Genomic DNA, 27,585 nt, shown 5'->3' with positions numbered 1-27,585 from the left:
AAATTCTTTTGTGTAAAATAACAATGAAAAAGAGCTACTCGGGGATAGGGCAATATCGTGTGCTCTATAAATCTTATCACTTAAGACCGAAAGTTGTAGCAAAATGACATATTTTGTAATTTTTACACGAAATAGTGAGTAAATGCCATCTACCTACCTATCTATCTATCTATCGATCGATCGATCAATGAATAAAATTATTGATCGACGTTGAGGAGGATATCATATATATATATATATTTCAAATATCCGGAAACAAGTGCCTCCAAGTACAATATAGTGACATTTCTAACTACAGTTTAGTTTTTGTGCGGAAATTCATGGGAAGTGATGAGAGATTATTAAATCCTTTGAATATATATATATATATATATATATATATATATATATATATATAGTACAGGTGCTTTTTCTGATTTAGTTTTCTCTAAATCTTCTAGGATTATTTCACTTTAAGATGATTTTTCAAGGAATTCAATATGACAAAGATTCCAGCGAGGATTGAAATAATCTAAATTCAAATTTTCAGCAGGGAGCTCATTCGTGGCTAAGCGGTTAGCGTATGCGCATTTGGCGTGGGAGATCCGGGTTCGATTCCCAGTAGAAGCTCATATGGTTCGGATTCCACGTTAATCAGTAGGTCCCGTCTCATATAACCTAGCTGCTGAAAGGGACATTAAGTTCAAAATCAAGTCAACTCAAATTTTCAGCACGATATAAAGGTTAGTACTTTTTATTCATTTAAACAATGCATGCTTTGATACAGTTCTGAGTAACCAGGTGGTTAGCATCAACACTTCCTGTGCATGTTCTTGGGTTCATTTCCACGTTGAGAAACATCTGATTTGAAATCCAAGTTTGCTTAGTAATCAATGTCTCATATAGCCTCGATGCTAAATGAATGTTACACTACAATAAAGAATAAAAAAATCCATGCATGAATAGGTATAAGGTTTTCAATAAAAGTTAGATATTTCCTTAACCCGTTCTGACCTGAAGTATGTTTTGGAAATGAAGATTTTTTTTTTTTTTAATTTCAACCAGCTGAATCTGCGCTCTTTACACAGCGCATCATTCATATATAAGCATGAATCTCCTTGTTATTCCTCACGTCTGTATATGTCCCTCTGCAGACACAAGTGAAAGAAGTCTTGGTAAAAATCGGCAAGAGATACCGTAAAGGGGAGATTTTTTTCGATTACTTTTTCAATATCTCGTACCGTTTGCAAGATTTGAGCCTACTTCCAGTTGCAGTTTTTAATTCATGTATGATCTGTGTTTTCTTTCTTCTTGCATGTAGTACGTAATAAGCAAATACTTAAACTAAGTAACTCTTATGGCCTATGGAACCCCGAGGTTCATTGCCGCGTTCACAAAATCTCTCCACTGACTTCTATCCTTGGCCAATTGGATCCAGTTTCTACATTCTATTCCTATTTCTGCGAGATCCATCTTAATATTGTCCTCCCATCTGCGCCTACGTCTTCCTAATGGTCATTTTCCGGCTGGTCTTCTAGTTAAGATTTTGAAAGCGTTCGTTCTTTCTTCCATCCCGGCTACATGACCTGCCCACCTGAACCTCCTAGATTTGATGACCCTAACAATGTTGGATAAACTGTATAAATTATGTAGTTCCTCGTTATGAAGATTCCGTCATTCCCCATTCCCGTTTCTCTTGGGTCCGAATATTCGTCTCAGGATCTTATTCTCAAATACTTTCAATCTATCTTCTTCGTTCCGATTACGAGACTATATTTTGCAACTATACAGAACAACAGGCATGATTATCGTTTTATACATTTTAAAATAAGCTAATACATTACACATACAATCAATTATAATGTCAGTGATATATGGTGTTTATTGGGCAAAACACTCCAAACAATAAAGATTCAACTTAGACTGGAGAAATGTTTATCCTTCGTTTTTCGTTATGATTTGGCCATGAAACAAACACCTGAAAGATATGCAGCCCCGGATAAACTGTATAAATTATGTAGTTCCTCGTTATGAAGATTCCGTCATTCCCCATTCCCGTTTCTCTTGGGTCCGAATATTCGTCTCAGGATCTTATTCTCAAATACTTTCAATCTATCTTCTTCGTTCCGATTACGAGACTATATTTTGCAACTGTACAGAACAACAGGCATGATTATCGTTTTATACATTTTAAAATAAGCTAATACATTACACATACAATCAATTATAATGTCAGTGATATATGGTGTTTATTGGGCAAAACACTCCAAACAATAAAGATTCAACTTAGACTGGAGAAATGTTTATCCTTCGTTTTTCGTTATGATTTGGCCATGAAACAAACACCTGAAAGATATGCAGCCCCTATATGCAATTATATGGTGTTGGAATGTATAATAGGTAGGATATGATGCTTTTTTTTTCAACACTTCCAGTGTACCCGTAAAAATGTAATACATAAATAATGACCATGTTTTTTTTAATATTGAGTTAGAACTGGACAATGTACGCAAAATTTGCAATCGATCAGTGAAAACGTCATCTTTCTAGAGCCTGTAGTTTCCGAGATCTCACTGTCGAAAGGATTTGCCACAAACATATAAACGTCCACAAACGTATAGTTTAAAAAACTCCAGAGATGGCAGCACAATTCATTTGCTTTTATTTCGGAGAAGGCTTATTAAAATACAAAGGCTTTGAACAATAATTTAAAAGGATAAACTTTGTGAAAAAGATCTCTTTAAGTAACTTATTTGAAGTACACCTTTTTAAAAATATTTGTCTTTGTTATAAACGTGAAATCACAAATAACCGTAAATCAAAGGTTTGAAAGCGAAAGATATAGGTTGGAGCTCAGTCGCTTTTAATTGCTATTGTAGCATTTTAATAGATAGATTGATTATATGTTGAAGTCTAAGGAAGTAAGAAAACCCATTTTTTTTCCCTCAGAATTATATATTGCCAGGGCGCTATAACTACAACGTATGAGACAACTTGAAATCATTCGGCACGATATATGCGTTATGAAAGCCAAGGAAGCTTGTGATTCCAAATGGAATCACGCGGTCAGAAAGGGTTAAGCATGGTTCACTATTTTAAATTCATGATTTTAGAGATTGGCCATAAATTCTCGCAACAGAAAGAAAATTACAGAGTATGTTCTGTGTGTGCTTTTTCCTGCTAAACATGTTTTCATAGGTGAATATTCATATTTTACGCAATGTCTGCTCCCGTTATCTTGCGATTCTCTTCAATTCTTTTGGTCAAATGATCTTCGTCGTAAATTGTACTGCTCCAATTCTATCTGCTTCCAATCCGACCAGGCAAAATGATACACTATAGTGTAATACTGTTCGGTTTACCAGCATACATGGAGTTCTAAATACGAATTTGGAATAATAACAATGTTCTTTCCTGTTCGGTATACTGACATTTTAAAGACTGACAAGACTTTTGCGATATATACACTGCCGGTCAAAAGTTTCCGGACAGGCGCTTCAACTTACATTTTTATGAGCTAATCAATTTATATTCGATAAGGAAAGCCACCAATACGAAATATTTTGTTTGTTTAAGTCTTTATAATGTCTTCGGAGGATAATAGACGTTTTTCGTTTTTGTAACATATTTACATGTAGTAAAAAAGAAAGATTATTAAATTATTGTAAAGTCGGCGATTATTTTAATTAAAAATAGCGTGATCAGGATCATGCAATAACTTTGCCTGATCGAAGTACGGTTAAACGTGTTAGCAGTTAATTCCTTCTTATAGTTACTCCTGGATTATAATTCCTTAGTATACAGGTCTTATCAGACACAAATAATGTCAGAAGTTTACATCATTAGTGAACAATATTATAAGATACAGCACAGTGACGTTTTGAACAATGTTTGTGTGGATTTTTTGCCTCTTCTGAGTGTTTGTTGCCGTTAGTTAGAAATCACGGACAGAGGTAAGATCTTAAGTGAAGAGGCACATGTTGGAATCATTGCGCGTCAGAATGTGGGCTTTTCTATTCGTCAAATACCTTTCAAACTGAAATAGACTCCATCAAGCGTTTTCAACGAAGACGAAAGAACGTGGACAAAAATCAAACTGGAAGGTCTCGTATTACGTCACGTACGAAAGATCATATTATTGTATTGTTTAGCAAAAGAAATTTGTAACTAACTGCAGCGGAACTCCAATCAGAATTTAATCATATTCACTCTACAAACATTTCAGTTATTACTGTGAATCGACATTTGAGAGTAGCTGCACTCTGGGTAATAGTTGCTGTGTAGAAACAGTTAATAGTTCAGTGGAAACAAGTAACAGAGGCTCTAATCGACCTTGAAGAACAAAAATTGGACAACAAAGCAGTAGAAACATGTATTATGGACTGATTAGTCAAAATTTCAAGTTTTTGGACGATGACACCTAGTTTATGCTCGAAGATCTGTTACAGAAAAGATGCGTCCTAAGTATGTAACCTCGATTATTAAACATGAAGGAGGTTCTGTGATACTTTCCAGGTGTTTTGCAAATTCTGGAGTTGGTTGTATTCACAGAATACAAGGAAATCTGGACAAAAATGGTTATTATTCCATTTTAAGCAGCCATACTATTCCCTCAGGATTTGATTTGATTGGTCGCAGAATCACTTTTCTGCACGATACTGATCCGAAGGACACGTCAAAACTTTGTTCTAATAATTTTAAGAAGAAACAAGCTAAAGGAGATATTTGTATCATGGAATGGCCTCCCCAGTCTCGAGATCTTAACTCCATCGAACTTCTCTGGGAAGAGCTTGGCAGAAGTGTACGAAAAGACTGTCCAACATCTGCCGCTGATGTTTTTGATATTCTGCAGAACGCCTGGAATAATAATTCGGATGAAAATCTTCAAACACTTGGAAGCGACATGCCCCGATTGGTGAAACGAGTGATAACGGCGAAGGGCGGTTTCTTTGACGAGAAGAACATTTAAAGAATTTGCCAATTTTCGTTGTTGGATAACGTTATTACATTATTCTGATGTTATAACTATCATTGTGTTTCAAAACTACCAAGTATACTGCCCAAAATTGCATCATATTACAAGCCTAACTTAATATTTCCCTGTTTTTTGATCTGTCCGGATTTTGATAGACTTTGTGGCCATCCTACACAATTTTATTACATAGCATTTAATTGGATATGATATATTGTGACAATATTTTTTTTTTTTTTTTTTGTGTGTGTTACAGATTTCATATGGTAGAAAAATGGGGTTACAAATTGGCAAATTTCCCTAATGACAAGAGTTTCCGAGCGTGTTTCAGAGCAACTTCGAACCATTGTTTATTGCAGGTAATCTGAAATTATTTACAAAACTAATAAGATTAAGATATATAATTATTTCATGAAGTAGTGTAGATGTGTGTTTTTAGATTCAGTTAATGGAGGGGTTAATACAAAGCAGAAAATGTAATAGAATTTTTAAATATATAAAGGGCGGATCATTTCATCTTGATACACCCTAGTAAATTTTAAACTAATGGCGAAAAAAACGCGAAATTGTGTAACATGCAAATATCGGCAACGGGATATTGTTTGGCATACATTGATACCACAAGGTTAAAATTGTTGCCAACCCAGTAACAAAGTTGTTTGTTTTTTAAATGGCACTACGTCAGATTATTATATATTTCAAATCTACATTTTTAACCAAACCAATTGGCGTAACAGCCTTTTGTGGCCCTGAGCCACTCCAACGCCATCTGTTAGCGACCAGCCAAACTACGTCCAGTCTGGCGACGAGCACGTGGTAAGTGTAGTTCGTCGCCTCGTCTCTAACAAGCGTATCAGGAACTTTCTAGACCTATAGTGCTGCCAAAATGTCTTGAGCCGTGGCAAAAATGCGAACTAAAGCCCACGTGTTGAACCAATAAGGGTTCAGCTGTTGCTAAGCGGGAGAGAATTAGCGAAAGGGAGTGGAATTCCTTAAGACGACAGTAGCGCTCAGAACGGAAGACTAGGTGTCAACTCAATGTGGTATACTCGTCACATCTTGAGACTCCGCAGTTTGCCTCACGATGCTGGGCGGACGCAGTAAATTGGGAAGCACCGGCAGGGAATTGAACATGGAACCGCGCGGAGATGAATCCAACGCTCTAACCACTAAACTACGGAGTCGCCCCTACATTTTAAACGAAGAATTATAATATTACATTTATAATTCAGTGTTGCAAACTAAGGACACTACAGTATTATAAACATCCAAATTTTAGTGGCCTTTATAGCAGTAATAATGCAAAAGAGACGAACAGGGCAATACACATCCAAAGTACTTTAGCGTCTAATACTATGATCATATGAAGGATTTTAACTGAATACGAACAAAGTTACAAGATATTGAAAATTATTTTTTTTTTTCAAAAGCCTTTATTCCAGGAAACTGTTTAGATAAGAATTTCATCTAGTTGCTCAGATAGTTTTTAATAGATTTGAAGGTAACTAATACCGTTTACAAGAGCTTAATATCTCAAACCCTTCTAAAGATATGGTGAAAACTGAAAAAGTATGCAACACTGCTCTAAATTATGTAATCCCGAGAACTTATTGTAATTACACCTACCAAAAGGTATTTTGTAATGTCATAGAAGCAGAAAAGTTCCTACAAATACGCCATTTAAAGCAATATGTCAAATTTTACCTTTTTTTATAACTCCCGTATGGTTTAAGATATCAAATTGTTGTAAACGGCATTATAATCTTTGTGTCTATTAAAAACTATGTACATAATTCGATGTGATACTTATCTAAAAAACTTTTTCGAGATAAATTCCTTCGAAAACAGTCGAATTTTCATCTTGTAATTTTGTTTCTACTCGTTCGAAGTACGTCATATGATCACCGTAGTATTCGACACTAAGATACTGTGGATGTACACTCATGTCCAAAATTATTGTCGCATATCTATAAATATATTGTTGTCGGAATATAATTTGATAATGAATTCGCACGGTATTTCTTATAATGTTGGTATGTGTATAGTCAGTAAAGACATATATGTGGTAAATTTCATGTCAAAAGAGCAGTAAATAAGAACAATAAAACGAAAATAAAACTTTCTTGGCCATTTTGCAACATTTTGTTTTACTCACTCTAATTTTCGTATTTATAATTCTTTTCCTATGAAATTTACCACAAATATACATTTCCCACAATTATACACATAGTATCAGTATTAAAAGTACCCTGTAAAATCATTATCAAATTATATTCTTACAAGAAGACAGTTATAGATATGCGACAATCATTTTGGACATGAGTGTACATTTCCCCGTCCTTCTCATTTAACGTTATTACTGTTGTAGAACTCTTGAAAATTTTGTTGTTTTTCGATGTTTGTAATACTGTATCGCCCTTAATTTGCAACACTGCATGACAAGTGTGGTATTGTAAATTTACGTTTAGCATGTAAGTTTGAAATATGTAATAATCTGACGTAGTGTCATTTGAAAAAAAAAAAAAAAAAATACATCTGTATATCAGATTGGCATCACTGTTAACCTTGTGGTATTACAGAGTACTCTAAACAATGGCCTTCTGCCGATATTTGCAGGTACAAAATTTCAGTGTTTTTTTGTCTATTAGTTTAAAAGTTGCAAGAGTGTATCAAGACAAAGAGTCCATCTTGTATATACACCTTATATGTTTAACATTATCATTGAAACAAAATTGGCAAAATCATTTTCTAAAACCTATTTTCCGTAACTTTCTTCATTTCTTCCACTAAATTTTCATTTTGTAATTTTCGTCGATACGAATAAAGGAAATTTACTTCTAGAACTCTTCTCTTGTAATCAAAAATACGCTTAGAAAACGATAGAGAATGAAGGTACCATTTGAAACAAACTTTCTAAACAGTGTACAAGACACCAGTCTTGAAATCACTTCATGATTTGAAAACAAAAGTTCTTAGAAAATATATGAGTCATCTATCATGAGGTCCCTTTAAGCTTCAAAAAGACTTCCTAACCGCAGGACAAGACACCAGTTTCGAAATGATTTAAGCCTTAAAAAGAACTTTCCATACTCTATATGAGATATCACCTTTAAAATAATGTACGGACCATTAATTCAGTTGCCGGAGGCAGAAAACTAGGAACGAAAATTTCCAAATAACGGCTATATCTTGATGAAAGTACTTCCGCGTATGATCTATGCAGCTTTGCGTCCTTTGAAATCATGCCTTGAATCACTTACATCAGTTATCTTCAGATATGTCTTCAACTTCATGACAGTACAATTCAGTAGCCTCTTCCATGTTGTCACACTGTCTGATATGAGTTGGCACTAACGTCTTGCTGTCTTTCTAAGGAACGATACTTGTATGTCTATTTTTCTAGGAGAAACTAACTTCGATCCGGCAATAGTGTATGTACGGTTCACTTTCACAGAAGGCTTATTATCTGGATATCCAGGTCTCGCCACACGTTACGATTCATAAGACTCCATTTTCAAATATTCAGATATGTGGCGGCACATTCCACTCAAGCTTGTTGCTGGTCTTCTGACAGTGAATGTGGCACTCACCAGAAAAAAAAAATCTCTCTTATGGAAAATAAGTTACAGAATGATGTGCACTGATGGCGATATGGTGCCTGGAATCAAGTTTATGAGCCGATATGTCGTTTGTGGATTCATGTGAAGCATGTTGTCAACAGTTGCCGTATTTTCATCAGTCACAGCCAGTGATAAGTTGTCCAGATCTCCCTTCGTCTTTCAGAGATGCCCTGCTCCCCGAAAGTTGCATATTACCAGTACTTTTGTGTTTGTGGTGAAGCGGTCTGGAAATGCTACGTGCAAACGCTTCAGCGATTGTACCTCAGTTAAACCATTTTCAGAATCATTTCTTTAAATATTCCACAAAAATGCTTTCGTGATAACTTCATTACATCAAATCAGCTGACGGGAATCAGAGAATTGCATGTTCGATTCTAGAACATTACGCCAGAAATTCCACCACATAGGAGTGTCATCATTAGAAGACAAACTTGTAATACTTAACAATGTATTTTTTTTTTTTTTTATTTATACAGTACATAAATAAATAAGCAATATGTTCCAGCAGAAATGAAAACTACCAAATTAATATTGGCAACGAACGACAAATTTTCTAACGCCATACAGGTTTGTTTTTTTCTCGAAAACTGCTCATGATAATTTACCCTTAAGCATGACGCTTTGTTCAGCTCGATGTGATATATCGATTAATATGTGTATATAGCTAAAAACAAAATTAAAATTCAGAGTTAATCATATTTCGAAGCATATCTCATTAGCCATATTGTATAGTGTCATAGTAGTGTCATATTGAAACATTTCATAAAGACATATGCCAGTATTAGTTTCATCTTAGCATGTGGCGTAGTTATGGTACATCATCACTTTTAGGTTCAGAAATATTCGTTTTTTGTGAAAACTGCACATGAGGATACATAACTCACTTCTATCATTATGTTCAGCTGAATTAGGTCTGTCGAGTGCTATATCTCATTTTTGAACATGTTTCTTTCCGTTAGACACGAATAATGTTGTAGAATATTCGTTTTTGGAGGTTTTGAATGTGTGTTTCGCTCCCTTACTTGCATAAAAATTTTGTGATTTATATATTAAAATAATTATTTCTTACAGGATCATTCATACAATGCGTGTATAGAACTACATGGACCTCTAGAAGAAATTCTTCAAGGGCTGAACCTGGTGACTTCACCAGCTTGCGGTTTAACATTTGGTGCTAAAACGTACTTGCGCGGAACAAGGGAAGGTTCTGTAATGATGTTTAGGAAAGAAACATACCCGTATGGAGCAATTGGAAACGTCACTTTCTTGTGGAAACCTCTCGAAAACAATCAAGTGAATATATCTGAAAGTCAGGTTGAAAGAACGTTGTGGATGTGGGTTCATCCTTCTTATTATTCAGACGTGCTTCAGGAGTTAATAAATATATTTCAATTTGTGCCTGTTGAAGAACTCTGCGATATAACTGAGAAATCACAAAGCTGTGAAGTTGCTACGGAAATTAGCTGCGATAAACCATCTTCAACAAATGATACAGTGCAAGATGGGAAAAAAGTCATGAAAAAGAATAGAAATAAGGTTAAGTTTAATGTTGAAGAAAAGAAACTGGAAACTAGAAATGTACCATTTGTAAAAACCCCAAAATACACTAATAAAGTAGTTCGCATGGTTCTTCTCAAAGATACACTAAATCGATTTCGGTTAGTTGGCCCGTTGTCGCAAGCAGTATTGTGTGAGGCTTTAAAATCTACTATAAGTGCTCAAAGTATCACAGTAGAAGAGGAAGAAGAAGAAATGGAAATAATATCTGAAAATTTACAAAATGTTCAGGTTTTACGTGGTGTTAAAAGAAATTCGAATGGCGAAGTAAAAATGGAAACTGTGACAGATTCTGAAGGGAAAAGATCAAGTGATAGTGCTGAAGCACAAGAACAGTGTAGTTCACGGAAATTGTGGTGGAAAAAGTTCTATAAAAATAGTAATAATATAGAAAGTTTAAAAGTACAACAAAAAATATGGCAGAGTCTGGTTAGTGTTGGCTCCCCTGCGGAACTTCCATCTCATATGGTGCTTGGTCTCACTGTACAAGACCCAAGGTTCTTTATGCCTGATAAGAGAAGCAAGGCCATCCCTTCTATAAAAGGTACACTTGTTTTTATTATTATTTATGTACATACTTGCTTAATAGCGTAGAAATAAGGAAGAACCGTCTACAGTAATTCTTAAGAATGTAGAAATAAGGAAAAACCTTTAGTTCTTAATAGCGTAGAAATAAGGAAGAACCGTTTACAGAAGTTCTTAATAGCGTAGAAATAAGGAAGAACCATCTACAGTAATTCTTAAGAATGTAGAAATAAGGAAGAAGAACCTTTTAGAGTAGTTCTTAATAGCGTAGAAATAAGGAAGAACCGTTTACAGAAGTTCTTAATAGCGTAGAAATAAGGAAGACCCGTTTACAGAAGTTCTTAATAGCGTAGAAATAAGGAAGAACCGTTTACAGAAGTTCTTAAGAATGTAGAAATAAGGAAGAACCTTTTAGAGTAGTTTTTAATAGCGTAGAAATAAGGAAGAACCGTTTTGAGTAGTTTTTAATAGCGTAGAAAAAAGGAAGAACCGTTTTGAGTAGTTTTTAATAGAGCAAAAATAAGGAAGAACCGTTTAGAGTAGTTTTCAATAGAGTAAAAATAAGGAAGAACCGTTTAGAGTAGTTTTCAATAGAGTAAAAATAAGGAAGAACCGTTTAGAGTAGTTTTCAATAGAGTAAAAATAAGGAAGAACCGTTTACAGAAGTTCTTAGTAGCGTAGAAACAAGTAAGAACCGTTTACAGTAATTCTTAATAACATAGAAAATAAGGAAGAACCATCTACAGTAATTCTTAAGAATGTAAAAAATAAGGAAGAACCATCTCCAGTAATTCTTAAGAATGTAAAAATAAAGAAGAGCCTTTTAGAGTAGTTCTTATTAACGTAGAAATAAGGAAGAACCGTTTACAGAACTGTGATATTTTCCATAAATAGTACAATTAGTGTGTACGTTTACAGAAGTTCTTAATAGCGTAGAAATAAGGAAGAACCGTTTAGAGTAGTTTTCAATAGAGTAAAAATAAGGAAGAACCGTATACAGAAGTTGCCCCTACGGCCCGGACCTCACTCCAAGCGACTTTCACTTGTTCCCGCACTTGAAGGAACACCTAGGAGTCCGTAGCTTCGGTCCAAACGAGGAGGTGAAACACTACGTGACAACTTGGCTAAACATGCAAGGACAGGTGCCTCAACTAATAATGAAGACTGTCGAAAAATAACCTAATGTATGTACTGTCTGTTGGCTGTATTGGTTGTCTGAAATAATACATACACGTTTCACTGCAGACTTTGTAACCTTATTTCTGATTATCCCTCATAATTGCAACGTAAACTTTATTGACTCAGTTTAATTATTTGAAGGAGGATAGTGATGATACTGAGCATGAATATGCTTTGCTGTTTGGTTGGTTTAAAGGGACAAGTTTTACCGATAGATGTCACTAGTCTTCGTATCTTTCTCATGTATTTTTTTACCTTTCACGAAAATTCACGATTTCTCTTATGAATTTCAACCTAAAGACTTCAAATTTTTAGAGAAGGAACTTCATAACCTATCGAAGGCAACAATCCGTGCCGATTTTTTATTCAGAATTTTCTTCATTGTTCAAATGGCTTGATTTTTGAAATGGATATCCAAATCTTGAACAATATAACTGTTTCAACAATGAAGAAGAGTTTAAATAAAAAATCGACACGGATTGTTGCCTTTGATAGGTTATGAAGTTCCTTCTCTAAAAATCTGAAGTCTCTAGGCTGAAATTTGTAAGAGAAATCGTTAATTTTCGTGAAAGGTTAAAAAAAAAAAAAAAAAAAAAAAAAACATGAGAGAGATACGAAGACTGTAGTGACATCTACCGGCAAAGATTGTCCCTTTACACCAACCTTAAGATAGGGGACGTAACCATATTAGATTTGAGCATTAGTCTTGGTGCTGATGTCCCCAATAATCATTCATTCATGTCTGCATTATCGACAGCTATGGCCTTAGGTCCGTCACGTATGGGGGATGACGTCCATCGACGAGCACACTATCCAGGAAAAAGAAAAGGAAGGAAGCGGCCTGGGATCTGTATGTTAGGTACCGTTCCAGCATTTTTGTTTGGTGTGAATGAGGAAAACCTTACTCAAGATGTCTAGCATTTAAAAACCATTACACCTATTCAACCAAATGCCCTGCCGGAGTCGAACCCAGGACTGTTCGCACAAAAGGCAAGAACGTTAGAGACTACGCCACGCAAGGCCAGTAGAACTCTCAATTAAGCATGGTTTCAACCTATGGTGTACAACAGGCCGAAGGTTCTAAGGCTAGAACGTTAGAGACTACCACGCAAGGCCAGTAGAACTCTCAATTAAGCATGGTTTCAACCTATGGTGTACAACAGGCCGAAGGTTCTAATGCTAGAACGTTAGAGACTACGCCACACGAGGCCAGTAGAACTCTCAATTAAGTATGGTTTCAACCTATGGTGTACAACAGGCCGAAGGTTCTAAGGCTAGAACGTTAGAGACTACGCCACGCAAGACCAGTAGAACTCTCAATTAACCATGGTTTAAACCTATGGTGTACAACAGGCCGAAGGTTCTAAGGCTAGAACGTTAGAGACTACGCCACGCAAGACCAATAGAACTCTCAATTAAGCATGGTTTCAACCTATGGTGTACAACAGGCCGAAGGTTCTAAGGCTAGAACGTTAGAGACTACCACGCAAGACCAATAGAACTCTCAATTAAGCATGGTTTCAACCTATGGTGTACAACAGGCCGAAGGTTCTAAGGCTAGAACGTTAGAGACTACCACGCAAGGCCAGTAGAACTCTCAATTAAGCATGGTTTCAACCTATGGTGTACAACAGGCCGAAGGTTCTAATGCTAGAACGTTAGAGACTACGCCACACGAGGCCAGTAGAACTCTCAATTAAGTATGGTTTCAACCTATGGTGTACAACAGGCCGAAGGTTCTAAGGCTAGAACGTTAGAGACTACGCCACGCAAGGCCAGTAGAACTCTCAATTAACCATGGTTTAAACCTATGGTGTACAACAAGCCGAAGGTTCTAAGGCTAGAACGTTAGAGACTACGCCACGCAAGACCAATAGAACTCTCAATTAAGCATGGTTTCAACCTATGGTGTACAACAGGCCGAAGGTTCTAAGGCTAGAACGTTAGAGACTACCACGCAAGACCAATAGAACTCTCAATTAAGCATGGTTTCAACCTATGGTGTACAACAGGCCGAAGGTTCTGACAGCAACTAGTCGGTGTAATATAAACTTGGTTATTTCCTCGAATTACAATATAATTACCCAATCAGAGTAGAAGTTGTGGATGCAGTCCCCATGATCTGAGTGGTTGAGCAACTAGTTCAAAAACCAAATGTGATAAACTGTGTGGCTGCTCTAAGAGCGAACTGAGTACCGTAGTAATTAATGCATTAGCACGGTAAGCCTGATACCCGGGTTCAAATCTCGTCGCACCTACAGAGGAATTGGTATGGTATAAAATCAGTTATTTTCTCGAATTATTATATGAAAATAAGATATGTATATTAGTTAGTACTAGTACTACATGATATGAAATAATTTATGTTCATGACACACAGCTTGTTTTCATCAAAAATTGTCAGTCATTTATATTGCTTGGGCCAAAATTGGTAAAGAATAAAAGGATGAATGCCACTTTTTTTTTTTTTTCGTATTAATGGATAAAACTTGTAAAAATGTTTTCAGTTTCATTAAATATAACGAGACTTTTGTCAGGTTCACAGATTGAAACCTTGCTAGAGGTTGAAATCGGTCAAGGATGTGGGAATGAATCTACACGCGTACACATTTTCTTTTTTTAAAAAAAATCTTTCATTCGCATCTGCCGAAACCGTGGAGCAGCAGCAGTTTAAGCGATCTTGTAAACCATTTGACATCTGCATTTGAAGGGTACGGGGAAAAGACAAGGAATGTTCATGTATGTGCTCTTTCGGGTGCTTTGTCCTATCTGTTGGTGACTCTTGGCACTATTTGACTGTCTATGCCATGCATGCGTAGATGTAGAAATGTTCGTGTAAAAAGTGGCAAAAGATTTCATAACCCTATTCTTTGTACGTGGTTTTTAATATTAAAACGCTGCTTTCTCGAAAATGCAGTTTTGTGACATTCCTTGTTTTTTCCCCTTACCCTTCATTTGTAGGTATATCTCTTTGTTCCCGCGATAAATTAAGCATTTCACTTAATTCATACGAACTGTGATATTCTTGTTCCTAATTCTTTTCTGAATTGTAAAACGTGAAATGACTAATTTTTATTGCATTATAGTTTAATGGTTATTTTTCAGTACCAAGTCCATATAAGTCTTGGTACTAAGGACCAACATTGTACTGAGTCCGAAATAAGTAATTCAGTCGGCACTAAAAGCCGGGTTTCTCTTGCTGAAGGCGAGATAACACTTGGGGTACCTAATTAAAATAAAATCTACAGGTTGATATTTTTATATATGTTCTCTTAAATGTACTTACTTCTTTTTATTATTATTATTTTTAGAGGAGCAGTTGATTTCAACTCAAGAAATACTAAGTCAGTCAGTATTGTGCAGTAGGAGTCCTTTATGGGATCCTGACATCAGGGATGCCGTTACTACTACAAAGCCATCTACTGCAGATTTTAATAAACTTCGCTCTGAACAATTGGTGCCTGGCTATACAAAGGAGGAAATTCAGAATTCAGCTGGAGAAATCGAGAAGTTCTCTCAGATTCCTGTGATTCTTATTCAGCAACCTGGAAGCCAAGATCCAACAATGAAGAAATTAGGTATTTAGTATATAAGTGTGTATAGTAAGAGTTTTAGAATGCAAAAAATTAAACTTATATAATGAAATTGAAGCCGATATCATAGTTTCGTCCCTCCAACTGCCGCCATATTTGTTCGCGAACCTTATGATAATTGTTCCATTCTAGTAAACTTGAAATTTTTAAAACTAATTAAACAACTCACAGATGCAGATTTATCATCAAATTATGACTAATGCTTTAAAATGAAAACTGAAAAGGCGATAATAAACTAAAATAAATACGACAGTTCCGATAAATATTGAAGAAAAGTAAAGTCTAAAGGACACGCGAAACATAACATTTATGAATGCTGGTAGTTTGTAGTTAAAGCGGTCAGTATTATATACCCTGACCCCATAATGTGAAGTTTTGACCCCACCAATATTTTTTTGCACTCTTTAACCAAAAAAAAAATAATAATAATAATAATAATAATAATATTTGAGGTTAAACTGATGCCAAACAACAACAATACTCTGGGCTTTATATCCCCTTTGTAGGGTTGGCAGATTTTTCAGAGGAGAAAACGAAAAATTATATGATTTTAGGGTGAAAAAACGGAAGATTATACTATTTCTTGGTGTGAGAAACTGAAGATAAATCCTTTTTAGGATTTGAAAAACGGAAGATTATACGATTGTAGGGTGGAAAAAACAAAAGATTATACTATTTTAGGGTGAAAAAAGGAAGATAAGATTTTTTAGGTGAAAAACGGAAGATAATACTTTTTAGGGTTGAAAAAACCGAAGATTTACAATTTTTAGGGTGAAGAAACGGAAGATATTTAATATTCAGAATTTACATATAGCAGATACATGTATGGTTTCACATAACGTAGACTGTTTTAATTGGAAACTGAATCAGTTTCATTAGAAATAATTGCAACATATAAAACAGAAAAGTGTATTATAATGCCCGGTGGAAGCTCATGTGGGTTGGATCCCATTTTAAGCTGTAGATCCTTTCCTGATATAGCCTCGGTGCTGAAAGGGGCACTAAACTCAAATCCAACCAACCAAGTATATTAGGGTCTACACAAATGTTTTTGTTGGCTTGTAATTGTATTTCACTGAAGACTTTGCATCTCGTAAGTTCCACATCCTTTTGTATACGTTCCAAACATCCTTATAGGACATCTGCTTTTGTTAGTTCACAGTATCTTCTGTTTCTGACACCGTTAGATCACAATCCATCGACACTGCAATATGTTGGAGACGGTGTTGCAGACAATGAATAAGATCCTAAAACCAAAATATCCTTAGATGTGAGGTTGATAGCAGACAAGAATGAAACCTGTTGTATTTTTGTTCTGAATACTAGGGTCCGCAGTGGCTCAGTGGTAGAGTGTTCACGGGTTCTTGGTTTGTTTCAACTTTACCAATAAATACTTCGTTTAATAAAAAAAATAATCTGGTAACCTTAGGGAAGCACATCTGTTTGGCGTCAATTCAAAATCAATACTCAGTCTTTATATATCTTTTCATACCGCAAGATTGAGAGATTTTAACCTCACCAACATATTTTGAAGTTTAACAAAAATATCTTTGAACCTCAAAACATATTTTACCTTTTAACCTGAAAAGAAACAAACCTCAGCACATATTTCCATGTATGGGATATGGACAGCCACCGTTATGCGTCAAGGGTAACCGACTGACTCCATTGACGAAGTCAGCCGAGATAATTATTCTAACAGTCTATTACAAGAAAAAGAAAGAAAGATTCGCATTCATTTAAGAGTTATCGTGTGGAGTAACGGACGGATAGTCGTACTAACATTACAAAGTTATAAGTCCTACGAGCGTGATCGTAATAAATGGAATTTTAACAAATATTATTTTAAAAATAATAATAATAATCAAAGATAAATTTGTTTTCGAATGGGATAAAAAAAAATAGAATGATACGTAGAACAAACTTGCGAAAAACTGTTAGATAACATATTTTATATTTTAAAAGTAACTTCAAAAATACAACTATTTACTTTTTATGTAGTCTAAAATGTTATAAAATTGGTCAGAAGTTTTTAAGATTGAGATGTTAGTACTTACTCTTGAAACTGCTCGCAGTATACGTACATAGATACTGTAAAACATAACTATAATGAAAATATTGTTATTGATATTTCTTGTGAGTAAATTATTTTTGCACATTTATCTTTTCGCACGAGAAATATTAAAATTCGATTTCTGTAGAGATAAATAATTTAAAAATACAAAATTTTTAATTGTTGAAAATATATTTTTATAAAAACTTCCATACTATTGTTCACTATCATTTTACTTAATTTTATTGTTGGTTAGGAGAGTTTTGACTTCATGTTTTATTTGATTCGTAAAACTTTAGATGTTAGGACATATTATTATTATTATTATTATTATTATTATTATTATTATTATTATTATTATTATTATTATTATTATTAAAAGTAATTCGACTGAAAACATTGTTTGCAGATTTATGATAAATACAGAGTGCGACAGTGAATCGGCAACAGATATCTGCGTTTCCCCAAATGTTGCTAACGATAAAGCAAGTGTTTGAAAAAGAACTCCCTAGTTTTAAGTATAAATTTAATTGGGAAATGAATGATACCTTACATCAATGAGTACATATCATGAAAGAGAATTCCTTCAAGTTTCGTTTAATGTTGGTATACTTCAACGTGGGGTCCATTTGTGCCCTTGCACACGTCGAGACGATATTCCACTTCTCGCCATGTATTCACAAACATTTCAGGTGTAATTGTCCCAACCACCGCGACGATTCTTTCCCGTAAATGATTGATGTCTCTGATCTTTTCACTGTACACAACATTTTTTATGTGGCCATAAAAGAAAAAGTCCAGTGGGGTTGAGTCTGGGCTTCGTGGTGGCCAAGGTATTGGGCCAGCCCTGCCTATCCACCTTCCTGGAAAGCGAGTGTCAAGAGCTGCACGCACATGGTTAGTGTAATGAGGTGGGGCGCCATCTTGTTGGAAAAACACAAGTCCCTTTTCCGCCTCAATATCGTCTATTTGGGGAAAGATGTACTCTGTCATAGTAAACGTCTCTGTTTATTGTTTTTTCTACAAAAATGAAAGGACCAATCACACGATCTTCCATCAAACCGCACCAGACATTAAGTTTGGGAGTCACGTTGATGCTGAATAACTTCACGTGGATGCTCTACCCCCCAAATTCTGCAGTTATGGCGATTAACTGTTCCACTGACATGAAATTAGCCTCATCAGAAAAGAGAATCTTTTTTTAAAAAATTGACATCATCATCAAGTCTATGTAGAAAGTCAGCAGCAAACTCATACCTTTCGATTTTATCAGTAGGTTTAATTTCATGTAACAGTTGCAATTTTTAGGCGCGCAACTTAAGTCTTTAACGCACATCATCATACACAGTACCTTTAGGCACTCCTAATTGTAGACTATGTCTGGCTAATGACTTCTTCGGGCTCCGAACACAAGAAACACGGATTTGTTCAACAACATTTTCAGAAGTTCTCGATCTACCTGGTGATTTTGCTTTTAAAACACTACCGGTTTCTTTGAAAGACTTTAGCCAATGACGGATAGTTTTTGCTGTAGGTGGTTCACCACCATACTGACGTCTAAAATTACGTTGCACTGTTATAACTGACTCAGTTTTCACAAGCCAAATAACACACTGCACTTTCTGTTGCGGAGTACACATTGTTGCTGAGTTGTTCTGAACTGCACGCCTGCCTGGACTGAACTGAGGAAACAGAGGAAAAACAGCACTGGTGCCGTCTCAAGGTCAAGCAGGGGAATCAAATTTGGAGAGTTGTGGAATCAAACACCACAAACTAGAATAGCGTATGTCACTTTGTACAGATTCTAGGACACACTAAAACTAGGGAGTTCTTTTTCAAACACACTGTGTGTATATATAAGTGGAAAAAATAACTTATTTTGAATCACACCAGGTCCTCTTTAGGTACGAATACAATGATATACAAAGTGCGATGAAAAGCACGACTAGATCGAGGTTCTAACCCGGGTCTTGGGCTTTCCGTGCCGATGTATTAACTACTACGCTACCCAGTCCACTTCCACTCTCTGAACAGCCATATACGTATATTCTATCAATCAAGTCGGTGCCTAACCAGTCAGACCACATGGACTGTACCGCAACTCCTATTGTGTCTAGATAACCCAGTCACTACAGTACAAAATACCTATGACGGTGTGAATTGGTGTGATATTAAATCGGTCATTTCCTCCATGTATCATTATAATTGAAACTGTGGACTGTGATGGGGACGTCCAATTGGTTGGTAATTTTTTGATAAGCGAATAAGGTTTGTACAGTAATCTTTTAGATGTGAAAATATTAAAATTCAGTTACTTGTAAAAACGAGTAGTTAAAAGTATTTCAAGTGTTAAAGAACGTTGAATTTAAAAAGGCTACTAGACGGCTGAGAAATATATGATACTTTCCTGAACGTATTTTAGTACTTTGTTTCATAATTGTTTTCGTCTGTGTTTTCCAGATGTTAATATTATCGTTCACTGTAGGATTTGAGAAACTCATTTTGACGCAAATTTCTCTTAGAGTGACTCTTTTAATGCTCTTCAACCAATTTTCGAAATCTGAATACCGCAATAACAGTTAGAAATATGATAAATTTTTGAGCGTAGGCCGTTTAAATATTATAAAAATGGTATTAAGTGCAGTTGACATTTGTTCTGAAGATCTTTCACACACGGGAAACGGGCAAGCGGAGGGCAGACGTTTGCGGAAGAGCAGCTGTTTTTGTACAGTAAAACCTATCAACTTGGCCACCTGCTTATCTTGGGCTGGTTCGTCTTGAATCTGCATTTTCCTTTATAACATTCGTTACTTATTACTCTGTAAGTTGGCCACCTGTCTGTGTTGGAAGTTGGCCACATTGAAACAATGTTTACCCTGTGATAATAATGATAAATTTACCTGCGTATCTTGGCCACGCAAAATACCATTTTGTTATTTTTCTTTACTCTTTCGTATTCCCATATGAGAGGCAGATGTTCTGTATTTGTGATTGGAGACAAAGATCCATGGATTCCCATGATTTGTTCTTTGCGGTCGGTTGCCAGAATACCCTTGATAAAGGGATGGTGAAGGAAGATGTGAATAAGAAAAAGAACGTACAGGAATTCAGGAATTGTAGTATTTGTTTACCCTGTCCGTTTTGGTAAAACGATTAGCTATATCGACTCCTTTCATCAGTGGGGAGCTTTGTAATTCCGGAAAATTCTCAAGGTTAAAGCTAACCATCTCAATTGTCAACTAAGGTCACCTGACGGCTTGGGGGGCGCGGTGGCTCAGTGGTAGAGCGTTCACCTCCGGTGCTTGGGGTCTCTGGTTCGATCCCAGCTCGCGCCGTGTGGACTTTGTGGTGGACAAACACCGTGCTCGTGGGTTTTCTCGGGGTTCTCCCGTTTCCTCCCACTTCCTTCATTCCACCATTTCATTCATTTCTCATAATCAGCGTCTCCTTTAGCCTAACCGGCATAACAGTGGGACGTAAAACTTAAAGATTTCATTTCATTTTTCACCTGACGGCTTGTCGAAAGGTAGCGGAATTTTGAGATATGAATTCTCTTAAGATTTTCTCAAAACATCTTTTGCTCCAAGGGAAACACTAGTAGTTCGTTAGCGAGAGGTAATTAATTATAAAATTAGAATGTGCATACGTACCAAAAAGAATAAAAGAAATACGTCTAGAATGAACAAATTTCGTAGTACGTATACATATATTAAACATACTGTAATACTTTTTTCTAGTAGTGTATATTTTTGTGGCCACTCTAGATATATTATTTAAAAGTAACTATCATTCCATTGCTTGTAAGATTTTACAATCAAGTAATACTAGAAATCCTATTCTAAAAATACAGCAGTCACACTTATTTTCTGTAAGTTGGCCACTTTTCAATGGAACCGATAGTGGCCAACAGATAGGTTTCACTGCATAACAAAAAGGATAGTTTTATATTACTTCATCTGCATTAAAATACATGTCTGGGGAAAGGGGACCAGAGTTAGCCTCGGGAGGGACGTTGTCACTGCTTTGATAGTGTAAATAGTTCAATACTCGACAACAGTCGTCATAAATTGCATCTTTAGACTTTCAAGGTCCAAAATAATTTTTCTTCTTTAGAATGGTAGAAACTGGATTAGTTCGTTTTTAGTTCCCACTAACTTGAATATTCAAAATGATTTTTACAGTGAATATATCGGATTTTAAGGAATTTTTGAGTAAAAATGTAAGTTAGTAAGCTTAAAAATATAAACACACCTCCATTTATCTTTAAAAGGAATTGAAGGTGGCGCATGTGCATCTGGAGAAGAGAGGTTATTGCTTTGAAAGCGAATCACATTCTATGGTAACATCAGGTAGCTGCGTTGGTGGTTCTGGTGTGAGCACTTATATCTGTGTCTGGATTCACAACGTACTAAACGTTCGTATTCTTGGACAAAATTTGCTCGAATTTTCCCTTTGAATTCTAAGTTGTTGGAGTTTTAGGGGCGTTCGGACTCCAGAGGCAATACTGTATCTGTAGATAAATTAATAAACGTTGGCAACATGTTCATAAATGCTATGCCTTTCTTCGTTCTAGAAGTATAGATCACCTGAAGGGGAAGTTTAGTTTTCTCAACACTATTGTGGTTCGTTCTCTTTTTAATAAGAAAGTTCCTATATACCTGTATGTGTTCATGTTGTTTTGTATTTTTGAAATACCATTACTATATTCACAGGCTATGGCTCTGGCTGGGATATCATTGTACCTGCTGGATGGGCAATGCCATTTTGGTTATCGTTTATATTTCGCTGTGCCCGTGCTGGAGGACTTCGTGAAAGTAATTCTTTGAACTTTGAGCGTGGATACGGAAGCTGGTTCAACTTTGCTCCGGATACTCCAAGTGGTTTAGAAGAAGAATCCACGAAACAAAAGAATTTAGAGGAGGAATATTTCAGGTTTGAACTTTGCATAACTTTCCTAGTATTTTCATTTTTTTTTAAAGTAAACAAATAAAATAAAGGACTGTTGTTTAGTTTAAGTTAACAAGAATACAATAGGAAATAACATATTTAAGAATCATTAATTGCCTTAGTTTGTTTCATATTAAATGTTGCACGATAAAATATGTTACTTTTTTAATTTATTTTCTTCCAGTATACTATAAACGAATTTATTGTGGTTCTGCTTGCTTATGGATTATCCTAGTCTTCATTTGCTTTTGTTTTATTTACTTTGGGTGTGTGTGTGTGTTTATGTTTGTTTGTTTGTTTGTTTGTTTGTTTAAACCAGGTTTTTTTTGTTTTAAATAATTTGCTTGGACAAAAATAAGTTTGTTTCACCTTGCTGTTATTATGCAACAACAGGGTTATGCTGGAAGGGGTCATATAAGCTTAAAGCGGAATCCAAATGACTTCCCGGCTTACATCCGAGAGAAATTGTCTTCCATTTGGACTCGAAACTGGGACTAATTGGCCACAAATGCAATGAGTCTGCCGACTCACTCACGAAGGACTCCTGATAAAAATACGTTGTACTGATCTTTACATATTTGTTAATATAATTGTCAAGAGCCATTTCAGGACAAAAAGATAAATAGTTGCACAAGTGAAACCATTATACAGAATTACATATAAATCGGGAATTATATGTTAGCCATTGGGAAAATCCAGTTATTAGTTTAAATGCAATGCATTTGCTTTGCATATAAAATTTTAAGGTCAACGTATCATAATCAGTACGTTAAAACTGAAGTATTAATTATTCCAAATTTAGTATGTAGATATCATTCAGTAAAATTAAAACGAAGTCCAATCCAAGCTAATGTTGGAAGCTACGTAGGCAGTCGATAAATTTTGTCAATGTCTATCAATATATTTAGGCAACCTTTGCTTCTTTGTAGAACAACAAGCATTCAGGCAAGCAAAAATATGTATATAATTTGGCTTTGTTTCGTATGTTTAGGCTTAACATCTTTATGTAATACCGAGGTTATCAAGAAGACTCGCTTTAAAGTGACATCCAAACCGCTACTTGGTTTATACATGAAAGAAGGGTTGTGGTTCGACCGAGAATTGAACATGGGACACCTTGATTAAAAGGTAAAAAGGAGATAAAACTAATGCTGATTGTTTGATATGTGGAAACGTCACCGTGAAGTTCACGCGATTTAAAGCATTTTTCGTTCTTTTTACTGTCTGGCTTAAACTTTTTTTTTTAATCAACTGGTTTAAACCATGATTTAAACCACCTTGGTTTAAACCAGCCACCCTGCTTTCTAGTATAGATATATTCATTTTTTTCATCTATGTATGTAATGAAATGTAATGGCATAGAAACATTTTGAACCATGCTTTCTGTTCTGTTTAGAACTAAAGATGAATATTTTATTTTTCAAGAAAAAATCATTTTAATTATATTTAGTTCCAGCCAATATGCTAACCACATCAAATAACTGAAAAGCGTCTCGTCCATCGTAGCTGTTTGTAAACCGTAGGGGAGATAACTTCATTTAGGTGTAACCCTATTCCTATTTATTAATAACTGTATTCCTATTTATTAATGAAAAAATGTAGAACAGTCTTGATGCTTGTAAAATCCTACTTCATTCCCTTGACTTTAAGGGGAAAAGAAGACTGTGGAAAGTCGAATCACACCTAAAATTGTGGATTTTTTTTTTTCGTTCTACCTGGCGAATGATTGAACAAAAGAAAGGCGCAACGAAGAATCGAACACGGGTTGTGTGGGTGTTAGTCGATTACGAATCCAATGAGTCACGAACATGTAGCAGTGCCCATGTACTCTGTAAATATGTGGCTAGTAGCCGTAAGCTTTTAAGTTGTGAAAAGCGTAGTTTTATTTCCTTCTTATGTTCATAATATTTCTGTAGTGTCTTGTGTGAACTGGAATAAAAAAGATAATGCATTTATCGCTTTTGTTAGGGATTGCACCTTTAAAACTTTAAAACAACTAAGTTGCGAAGTGATGAAAAGGTACACGTACCAATATAATTCTCATAGTAAGGTTCAAAATGTACTATCCCGCGAGAAACATGGAATTTTTTTTTTATTAAATGATGTTACAATTCGATATATATTAAAATTGCACTGAGCAGAACCTGGAAATGAAAATGAAGTGTAATTAAATTTCCGAATAATTGAAAATTTTGTGTCAATATTTCAAATATAATTATTATTTGTTTTGATTGATTGAATTTTAACGCTCCTTTCAGCATCGAAGCTAACACCCACCGGAAGTCGAACCCAGGACATGCTCATTTAACCACTTTACCACGCATGTAACACTTCATTTGTAAAGGGCCTTCAACAATATGATAATTCTGGCTGTTCATTTATTATTACTGTTCAAGAGGTACAATATAAAACTTTCAGGTTTGTTTAGCAATTTGAGTACTCTGAAAAGTACATCAGAAATTAAACCTTCTGATTTCTGTATTATGAGAAAATACATTTTATTTTTGTATTTTGTGTCCAGAGCTTATGCGGGATAAGATCTATTATTAACGTGGATTCCAAGCCACGACCAGGGCTTGGATTCGATACGCAGTTCGCCTTCATATAAGATGAATGTTTATGGTATATACCGTTTCCCACCCCACTAGCTCGCCTCTAAAGGGGTCAACGCTACTGGCGTCAGCCAAAAAGACATCAGAACAGTTAGTACTGTTAAATGATTTTTCATTATATAATGGAAGCTCTGAGATACGAGGGTCATAAATAATGCAGATAATGACAACACTGCAGAGTGGGTAATGAAATCGAGATAAACATTTCGTCAGTTGATGCTGAGGCAGCAGGACGTGTGCTTGTGCGCTCTAGTGGACACAGTGTGGTTGTGACCAGTATTGGAAATGGAGGCAGCGGGTATCTCGAATAACATATCTATTGAAGATCAGAGGTCGTACATAAAGATTGAAACTTTACATGGGAAAGAAACCCAAAAGAAATTCACAGTACCTTACGTGAAGTTTGTGGTGAGACAACATGGACCATAGTACAGTTTCTCGTTGGGCTTCTCGTTTCCATAGTGGTCGTGTGAGCATTAAGGATGATGCCAGATCAGGAAGGCCGGAATCATCAACCGATGAAAGAAGTGTGCGAGTGGTAGATGCACTTCAACAAGGTCGTCGTGTAGCATGTGAGGAACTTTATGCCATCATAGGAATTCCATCTGCAACAGTATACCGAATTCTGACAAGTGACTTACAAAAGAGAAAAATTTCTGCCCGATATGGTCCCCACTTCATGACTGCTAAACGGAACACATCTGGACAATGCAGCGGTGCTGAAACAAAGATTCAACGTTGAAGGTGAAGACCTGCATCGCATTATTGCTATTGATGAAACGTAGGTCAAAGACTCGGAGCAGCAGTTAAAATCTCAATTTAACGAGTGGGAGCTTCATCTTCTCCAGGACCAAAAAAAGTGTCACCGATCTCAATCAAAGGTTCAGCAAATTATGATTTTTGCTTACTATCACCAAGGCATTATCATAACGGTCAGAGTTCCATGTAGAAGTGTCACAGCAGCATATTATTGTGAATTCCTTCTGAAACTGCGCAGAAAAATGCACTAAACTCGACCGCAGTTACTCAGGGCGGGTCCACTGATTTTCTACGACAACGGTCGCCCGTACACCGCTAATGCTTTGTCAAATGGTTCGCAAATATGGTTACCTCATGTTCCCTGTAGTCCGGACATGAATCCACAAGACTACGACCTGTTGCCATAGTTGAAACATCGTATGCGTGGACGCCGGTTTCCATGTCTGGAAGAACTTTCTGCAAGCGTTACCTGAACTATTCGACAGCTTCACAAAGCTGGTGTTCTTTATGGAATACAGAAGTTACCCAGACGTTGGAATCCCGTCATTGCCAAGCAGGAAGATTATATTGAAGGCCTGTAGAGAGATCCTTTCCAAACAAAAGTCACAAAAATTAGTGTGCACCATTTATGAAATAATCTTCATATGATTGAAGCAGCAGTGTGTGTTTATGTAAATAAATAAGCCGATAACGAAGGTGAAGGTCACCACTGGAAAAATTTCGGCATTAATAAAAAATTTAGAATATTCCTGAATTTAATTCAATGGTTATATTCATGTGTTAGCTTAGTTCCTTCAGTAGGAACAGTTATTTGTTTAGTTACATTTTGTCAGACTCATTGTAGGACTGTATTAATTACCATATTTCTTTATTCTCTTTGCATTAATCAGTAAAATATTAAACACAAAAATATCTTAAATTCTTTCCTTCTTTTCAGGCGACCACCAGCAAAGAGGCCAAATTATCAGAAATTAGGAATCTCGTCTCCGTTCAACTGTCCATGGAGCATCCTAATTAAAGATTGGCTAGAGTTTGATATCAGTATAAGGAATCAAATTACAGAACAAAGTTGTTACTATATATTGAGGGATAGAAGCAAGCTACGTTCCTTATCCCAAGCCTTGCGTGATAAACAGACAAATATTTCACACATAATGCCAATGTTTCCTGATCAAAAGTGTTTGATCGCAGTATTTTTGCATTTAAATGGAAAAGGTTCGTTGTCGGATTTTGCTGTAATTTGCTTTCCTACTAGCTCTGATGTACAAGAACATCAGAAAAACCGTTCTTTTACAGGTCCAGTGGAACCTATGCATAATGATGATAATTGCACGCAAAGGAAAAGTTTGAAAATACAACATAAGAAACTTCTGAGACGTCTTCGTAGAAAACGAAAGAAGGCAATAGAAGATAAAAGTGATGATGATGATGATGTGAAAGAGATTAAGGAACAGTTTTCATCTAGTGAAATATCAGAGAAGCATGCACTGAAAATGAAATCTTTGTGGTTGCCAGAACTGAAAACAGTAAAAGATACATCTTGTAGATCAGTGATGGGATTCGTGACAAAAGGTGATTATTCGTTTACAGAGGCATCTGCGGCTGGTTTTGGTTACGTGGCGCTGCCTGCACTTCTTCAGCTATTAGCTTCTGTTACGTGGAATCCACAATTCTTAGTTTTGGTGAGAAATACTAATAGCATGAAATACAGGCTAGCTCGATTAGACATAGTTTGTGTATAATCTTTATTATTTGAGAGAAATATAGTTTGTGTGTACAAGAAATGAAA

The 27,585-nt window shown here is 35.8% G+C and overlaps 1 protein-coding gene across 1 annotated transcript in view; it reads left to right on the top strand.

Annotated features, from left to right (window-relative positions):
* Pop1 (POP1 ribonuclease P/MRP subunit) overlaps window positions 1-27,585 on the top strand; it is a 71,141-nt gene extending 43,556 nt beyond the window's left edge. Inside the window, exons 6-10 of the mRNA XM_081746910.1 lie at window positions 5,208-5,310; window positions 9,643-10,672; window positions 15,144-15,410; window positions 22,191-22,410; window positions 26,734-27,585. Coding sequence (XP_081603036.1) covers window positions 5,208-5,310; window positions 9,643-10,672; window positions 15,144-15,410; window positions 22,191-22,410; window positions 26,734-27,538 — 2,425 coding nt within the window. The 3' untranslated portion in view covers window positions 27,539-27,585. The remainder of the gene's footprint in view (window positions 1-5,207; window positions 5,311-9,642; window positions 10,673-15,143; window positions 15,411-22,190; window positions 22,411-26,733) is intronic.

This window comes from Thermobia domestica, chromosome 18 (assembly GCF_964235325.1).
Source record: "Thermobia domestica chromosome 18, izTheDome1.hap1.1, whole genome shotgun sequence".
Taxonomy (NCBI): domain Eukaryota; kingdom Metazoa; phylum Arthropoda; class Insecta; order Zygentoma; family Lepismatidae; genus Thermobia; species Thermobia domestica.
This window is presented reverse-complemented; position numbering and strand designations above follow the sequence as displayed.